The sequence below is a fragment of the Pyrus communis genome, chromosome 17, assembly GCF_963583255.1.
Source record: "Pyrus communis chromosome 17, drPyrComm1.1, whole genome shotgun sequence".
In the NCBI taxonomy this organism is placed as follows: Eukaryota; Viridiplantae; Streptophyta; class Magnoliopsida; order Rosales; family Rosaceae; genus Pyrus; species Pyrus communis.
The window spans coordinates 2239706-2247782 of record NC_084819.1 but is presented as its reverse complement, the minus strand read 5'-3'; the positions used below and the strand labels follow the sequence as shown (position 1 = coordinate 2247782).

General features: G+C 36.4%; 1 protein-coding gene across 2 annotated transcripts; it reads right to left on the bottom strand.

Annotated features, from left to right (window-relative positions):
* Window positions 1–352: 352 nt before the first annotated feature.
* Window positions 353–7281, bottom strand: LOC137723147 (mitochondrial import receptor subunit TOM40-1-like). Of its 2 annotated transcripts, XM_068462318.1 has the most exons (12): window positions 6999–7281; window positions 6504–6585; window positions 6304–6403; window positions 6116–6211; window positions 5954–6004; window positions 4385–4450; window positions 3081–3182; window positions 1510–1578; window positions 1306–1389; window positions 734–829; window positions 547–638; window positions 353–465 (listed from the first exon to the last, which is right to left on the bottom strand). In XM_068462318.1, the coding sequence occupies exons 1-11, from the start codon at window positions 7132–7134 to the stop codon at window positions 582–584; spliced, it is 939 nt and encodes a 312-aa protein (XP_068318419.1). In that variant the 5' UTR covers window positions 7135–7281; the 3' UTR covers window positions 353–465; window positions 547–581. The 2 variants fall into 2 exon arrangements, with proteins under 2 accessions (XP_068318419.1, XP_068318418.1); XM_068462317.1 differs by having other exon boundaries at window positions 353–638.
* Between the last annotated feature and the right edge of the window lie 796 nt (window positions 7282–8077).

Below are 8077 nucleotides of genomic sequence, written 5' to 3'. Positions count from 1 at the left end.
AGTTCTTCAAAACCCAGTGACCAATTTCCGGAAACATAAATCTTCAAGTCCTCTTCCTCATCGTCCTCTTCACAAGCTCTCCTTATCCTCGTCAAGCAACTGTTATTTTTAGGTTCGACGCGTAGGAGGAATTCCGGTCGTAACCAGACTGGGGGCGATTAATGCAACTCTTGAAGGCTTCTGCTGCTCCCCAAGCTCAAGATCACAAGAACGAGGAGAGGTCGACCGGAAAATCAAGGGAACCGGGGAAGTTTTAGCTTCCAAATACTTTGATGTACGACCAAGAATGACCAAACAACCAACAAGAAATCGTTTCTTTTTTTTTTTTTTTTTTCAGGCAAGGGTTCATGTCGTGACTAGGAATTCAATTTGAATTATTCCGAAATCTTATTCTACATCTCTTAACTGAAAAAGGGGAACTCCAAAAGGATACCGGCTACTAAAACTGGCTCAACCGATGCCGCCCTGCGATAATGTTACCCGAGATTAAGTATACAGGGATCTCTAGTTCAACTCGAATGGAAAAATAAAGAGAGAGTATCTTGCCGGCAAGAATGACGAAACAGCATTGGTCCTGCACTCTACTCTCCCACAGTCAACCCAAACCCGAATTTGTAGTCTTTCTTTCTGTGATCAATCTGCGAGGCGTGTATTTTAGTACTTGTCAAGAGAGAACTGGCAAAGCAGGGTTTCGTTAACTGAGAAGAAAAAGAAAACGTTGCTAAATCCTCACCTCTGCAGAAAGAACAAAATTAAGACCCATATTTAGTCGCTCTTCCAAAAATGCAGCTACGGTGCCATTGGAATCAATCTTTCCTCTAAGACGGCACTGCAACAATTAAAAAAAAAAAAAAAAAAAGTCAGGAAGAGTGGTCAATACTTACTAATTCATATCTAAGAAACCACTATTTGAAAGAAAAAGAGAAACAACCCAATCTGTTAAGGCCTCCAGGTTCTAGATGAATAGGAAGTGATTATGGTTTACGGTCGACAAGGCAGTGTATAGTGAGTTTTACATGCATGGACTGCATATGTACATAAAAAAATTATGTAGCCAGACAGAATCTGAATCGGGATCAAGGTCTGCATAGAATCAACGGGCCATAATGTCCGAGAAATCATGCTTCATGAAATTGTTCACCGAATAGGTGGTCACATCCTCCAACAGCAATCAGATACCACTGGTTGTGTAACCGTACCATACTATGCATATAGTAAGACCACAACATACGAACTAAGAAGAAGAAAAAGAGAACGTCTATTTATTTCAATGAAATATTTGAACATTAACAATTCGAAAGCTACCTGTCGAAGAATGTAATCATAACCAAAACTAGCTGTGACATCTCTTGACATGTAGTTGTACATGAAATCTGATGCGAGAGAAACCTACAAGGAAGAAACACTATAAGAAAGAGCTCGGATAAATCATGAAAAAAAAAACTGCAGAAAGATACTCCAACAGCATAAAAAGTTAAATATGTTCAACCATAGATCAACTTTGCTCACCTTATCAGAAACCTTTTGTACATAGCTAAGAGCAACCATTCCAGTGCTAGCGACTTGCCCTGTGGCAACCTGAGGGTGCAAAGACAAGTTGGATTAAGGTGTGGATCACATAACAGTTACTCGAGTCAAAATCTCCTATTAAAACAATCAGCCAGGAAATATATAACAAAATCCCATGGAATATGTTCTGGAGCTGCCCAGTCATACAACAGTTGGAATACTCCTACTTAGGTTCATTTAGTATACATGCTGAGGTTCACCTTCCAAGGTTCAACGTCTTGGGCTTTAAAATCTTATGACCCTATATCACCTTTGTTAATAGAACAGGCCTCACCGGAGATGGTTATTGCTTAGTGCCATGGAAAAATGTTGGCCATGTGCCCTTAACAACTACTAAAGCAGCTAAGAAGCTGAAATCCATTTATAAGATTCATGAAGTACCAAAGATGATTATGAAGACCAATCAGCAATATTAGGTCTCAAGTTGTTTTGTAATTCTTTGCTTTCTGTGTTGTTTTGAATTTTCCCCCAAGAATTAGGGTGTTGCTGCAATTTTGAGTTTTTTTCTTTTTCTTTCAGGAGTGGACTACTTGTTTTTTATCCATGTGGCACAAATTTTGTGGGGCCTGCAAGGTCCACATGAGGAGATAACAGTGAAACTAACAGAAATTGAGACGGATGTATGACATTGGTACGTGAGACATTGTAAGAAATTAAAAAAAAAAAGAAAAAATGGAAGACGTATGAAATTGAAATTGGACAAAAAGTTGAGGGGGGGGGGGGGGGGAAATGTGATTTACCCAAAATCAAAAATAAAATTATTAAGGTCTCATGCAAATGCAAATCGAAAATGTGTGGAATATGAGGTAAGCAATATATATATATAACTTTTTATTCTTACTTCAACCTCAATGCTTTCCCATATGCATAGCCATACCCTGTGGTACTCAAAAGTTTGAACTAAAGTGTAATGCTGACTTGAACTAGATGAAAATATAGCATTAGTTTTAATGTGCGGGATATTTGCCGCTTTTCCTCTAGAATAGAGACCATGAGGCTGCAACATGAACAATCCTACTATTACTTGACAACTAGTTAGTTTCCCTTATTTCCAATTATTTCATCATATCATTGTTTTAACCAACTCTTACGACCTTAAGAGTGTCATAAAGTTAATTTTGAAAACTAACATTGCAATCAAAATGAGCTACATCTTTTCCCTCTTTATTCGCTTTAGTTAACTGCATACATTGAACTTAACAAAATCAACTTTAAATCTGAAAAATGAAAAAATATTCATGATGTTTTAGCTTTACCTAAACAATTGTGGCATTCATCTAAAACAAAGAAGGTATTTGGAAAAAGAAACAATAGTGAGAAAGCATGCAGTTAACTGCTGATATACATTCTAGATATATGAATCTTGATGCATGCCATTTCTGGTGCCAGAATGTAACAAATTAATATCTTATTTGCAATATAAGAATTAATGAGTAAACAACAGTGGGAATCAATGAAAACAGTATGTCGCATATTCAAGAAGTTATAATTTAAGGGTTCAAGAACTATACCATCTTTTCTGTGTTATACCGAGCAGCATAGCCAATACCAGACTTCCGATGCTGACCGGCCCAGAACACTTCACCACCCAAAGCGAGATGGGGGGTCACACTCTGAAAATTAATAAGCACTCAAAAGATTGGTAAAATGCACTAGGTAAATCAATAAAAAAATCCCACTTTCATACTTTCAGAGAGAGAAGAAGATGTGCCATTGGCATGAAGGCAACAAAATATGCTTATCACTAAGAATTTAAATGGAACAAACAATTACAGAGAAAAACAATCCAGAATACATAATAAATGCCAGTATAAATCATAATACGTGCCACAACCAACGGGAAGATGACAAATTTTTAATCAATACTGCAATTATCTTATATACTTACGTTTATTGTTCCATTTACCTTTGGTTCATGTTCAAATTAAAATCAAAGTGCTTTAATGGCTAAAAGGGTTTTGGCAAAATCTTAGGGAACTGTTATTGGCACACTAAAAAGTCATCCTGCACTTGAAGTGCAATTTCTCCCTTGGATTGCAGGATGACCTTTTTGGAGTGCCAATAACAGCTTCCACAGCTTAATAGATTTATAGAAATGATAAAAGCTGGGAAAACGAAGAAAATGATAAATAAAAGCAAGTAAACAAGCAGTTATTAATAATTGGCAAAAAAACATGGTCATCACATGGTTAAATATGGTCAGGGGAAGAACAAGAAAATCTTACTGGGTTAAATATGGTAATCAAATACCAGGGTTGATCTCCAACATGAGTACATTAATACATTAGTATAATTAATACAGATTTTTACATTTCTGCCTTTTTGTATTAAGTGCTTTCCCAAAACGTTGTGAAATGCACAATCCATATAAAATAAATATAAGAACAACTTTTTTCTTCCTTGAGAGGTGACAAGAAAAAAACCTATCAAATAGCAATTACATAAAACAAAACAAAACAAACAAACCTATCAAATAGCAATTACATAAAACAAAACAAACAAACCTATCAAATAGCAAAATTACATAAAACAAAACAAACCAACCAACCTATCAAATAGCAAAATTACAGCAGCTTTGCCAATTAACACATATTTACAAGAAAAAAAAACTCTACAGAGCTCCAAAGATACAGAAGCCCAGAAGGAGAACAAAAAATGGACCCTCTTACATTAAGGAAACCTTGTAGAATCCATTTGGCAATAATTAATATATATAGATTAGCCAACAATAAGTAAGTTATCATGACATGAAACTTTGCTTTTGTCATAAGCTAATGAAACGGTTAAACACAGAACATGTTGTCCAATATTTTACCTGAATGTAGTTTGCTCCAAACAGTGCACCATTTCCTAGTTGAAACTGTGACCTGTAATCTTTTCCCTGTGCAGAGGAAGTCAATGTTGGGCATAAGTACAAAAAAATGATTCGAAAATTAATTACAAAGTGGTTAGCTCAAAATACATGACAAAAATCAATAACTGTGTTATCCTTTTGGGTTCCAGTTGTTGAAAAAATTAGGAAAAAAATATAGATGGGAGGAGGGGAGTCTAAATCTCTTCTTCTCAAAGCTCTTGTTCTTAATCTCTAAAGCAGATACAAACAGAACACCCCCTAAATTCCACAGAAACAGATGACCAAATCAAAGCCCAAAACCTAACTCTAGACTAGCGGTCATTCCCAAACCCCTACATACTCCTCGATTTGCCAGCACAATAAATTCTCAAGGGGCTTTAGCCTTATTCCCATCACCAAAAGGTAAATTCTCAAAGGGCTTTACTTTAGCCTTGTTCCCATCACCAAAAGGCTTATCACTTACCAGTGGATGCCGCAACCACCCGACTCACTGACCTCCGTTCTACCATAATGTAGAGATATTGGAAAGCGCACAGATATATAATCTGAACACCTCCCCCTGCTTATACAAAATGCACCAATGAGGTGAAAATTGAAATACACCAATTTGCTTGTCTTTGTATCAAATTGCACATGTTAGCCCTACCATGAGCAAAATCCACGCAAGAAGCTTCCCCTTCATGGTGGTAGAAATTCTAGAACTGTGTCAAAGTGAAACATAAGTTTCAAATAAGACATACAAGTAGGATGCTGAAGACTCCAGCTTCAAACTTCTAGAAATCTGCTCATTTCAGTACTACCTCATTTAAGTACCTCCTAAATGTCTACAACCAAAATCCCAATTCACCCGGATCAAATGAAGCCAGTAAATGGTTCCATTATGGTACCTGGACATCAATAACATTAAACAACCAAGAAGGCAAGCTTTGAAAAAAGATCTCCCACCCAAACTCTCATTCTATCCACTCTACAAATTACCAGACAACAACAATATAAAAACTAATTCAACCGAATAAGCAACCATGAAACAATTTTTGAACCAACCAATTAGCAATCCGTATTACTGATTAATTTTCAAAAGTGAAAAGGGCATTGATGAAAGTTACAAGGTTAACTTAGTCAATCACAGAAGAAATAATTAAAGAGGGCAACTGCTTCCAGCATAAGATGTTTCTTAGCTATTGGAAAAGCTACAACTTAGAGCTTCTCCACAAACAGTTCTTAGCTTGATTTGATACAATTGTCTCATTTCTATGACAGATAAAGCATTTTTAGCTTTTGCATGAACCTAACATGAAGTTTCATTTCAAGTGCTGTGAAGCGACATAGTAAACAAAGAAAAGCGCCTTTACTACAGCAAAACTCTTACATTGCTGAAAAGGTTGTGCCAAACAAGTACTTAGAATTAAAATAGCTATATGAAAGTTCTTTCTTGATCACTGCCATGAGAGAAGTTTAACCTCGTCTTGGTAGCAACACCATTATATAAAAGAAAATTAACTGAAAGATATTACAAAGTCAGCACCATACCTTGTAATCAAAATTGACCATGCCATGCGACATGTGAGGCTCGTTGGTAAGCTGGAAAGAAGCACAGAAAAGTTAACTAACTAACTTAGACATTACAGATTGTCTGCACAAACTTTGCTAATAAAAAAGGGGATAAAGCGCTTCAACAGTCTTCCAAATCACCTGAGAATTGGCCTTCAAAGTAAGATTCTCAGATAAATCACACTTTACTCTTGCATTAAGCCTCCCATCAGTCATGATTCTCCCAAAAAGCATCAACTGCATGTTACCATATGTTTAAATGAGAGTTTAAATTCATATTGCCAAAGAAAAGTATGCAAAAAGATCAATTTCATACGACAGTTAGTTACCTTTGGATCTATAAAGTTGGCACCAAACTCATAGTGAGCAGTGGGAATTTTAATAGTTTCGGGAGATTGTGAAGGAACCTCGGTAGGTCCCATGAACACGCTGATTGTTGGTTGGCAAAGGAGCGTTATGATTCAGATCAGTATCGAAATAATAAGAATTAAACGTAATGATGATGGGTGAATTGAAAGTCTGATCAGACCTGTGACTGAGTGAGAACCTCTGATTGAGTCCTTTGGTGAAATCAAAGCGCATCCCCTCAAACAGTTCCGGCTTTAAAGACACTGCATACACATACAAAATAATCTCGCCTTAGACTCGGCACTCAAAGTGCACTTCTTTCCTTTCCAAGTAAACCCAAAAATAAAATGTGATTCCCTTTGATTTCTAAAATCGGGTAACGCAACATGAGCCACCACAATGGTAGCTAAAAGACCTAATACGTTTGTATTTCTCCAATAATTCATAATTCAAATATAAGTTATATAACAGATTAATTCACAATAAAACTTTCATGAATTACATGTAAAAGAAAAACCCAGAAGAGCAAATGTTTAAACTTTAAATATTAACAAGAATAAACACAAATCTCCATAATTTGCACATCAAAAAACAAAGCAAGATAAACTAGAAAGATAATGAAATATGAAAATAATGGAGGAAAGAGCGAGAGCGAGAGAGAGAGAGAGAGACTAACTGAGAGCTTCACGGTGGATCTCCTCATAGGGAATAGGGCAAGGAAGATTCAAGTAATCCACTTTCTCATCCTCCTTCGGCTTCGGAATAGTATCAGCCGCGGCGGTTGGAGGAGGAGGAGGAACGAGGCCCGCCATTGCTTGTGCTCTGCCTTCCGTCGGCAACAATACTCGGAGAGAAGAAGAATGGCTCTCGAGGATTCCGATCAAATCAGAACGAGAAGCCTGCAACTGGAGGGTTTCGAGTGGCAAAACCTCCAAAGTCTAAAACCCTAGTGAGAGAGAGAAGCGGGTGTTTTGGGTTGAGGAACCAAATGGGCCGTTGGTGGCTGCTTTTTTGGGTAAAAAAATAGGAACGCAGTAAAAAATAATGGGGCTGATTGCTATGGTAAATTTGGTATAAAAGTAACTAACTCTATTGGCATAAGAGGATCTCCAGTTTTTTTTTTTTTTTTTTTTAACAAACGAAATTATTTACATTAAAGGTAAATAAGTAGACTTAGCCTCACATTGGGCTAGCAAAAATATGGTTCAAATTCACCTTTGGCAAGAATCGAACCTAAGATCTTTTACTTACAAATGAAAATGAATACCACTAAACCGTAGTACTAACTGACAAAATGACAAAGGTGACAGGAAAACAAACAATATTATCTACATGGGGTGGGGGAGTGGGCTAAGTCTCACAATGGGCTAGTAATAATGCGGTTTATATTTGTCTTTGGAGAGAATCCAACCTTACAAGTGAAAAAAAATATCACTAATTGTAGTACTAAGTGGTTGCTTTTCGTTTTTGGTGTTTTAATGAAAAGAATTTAAAGGGCACATTTTTTGTGCTGCCCCAGGCTTCAAAAATCTCAATACCGGCCCTGCCAATTGAGCCAAAGTTCAGGGCACTTGCACTCTTAAAAAGCTGCTAGGCAATGGTCAATTTAACCTCCTAAGTGAACAATAAATGCTAAAGTCCATCTTCATTCCTAAATTGAATAATCTAGGCTATTAGTGTTAAAATATTGTTATTATTTTATTTATAAAACTATAAAAAAATATTTTTAATTTCGGATAATAACAAAAAAATTGA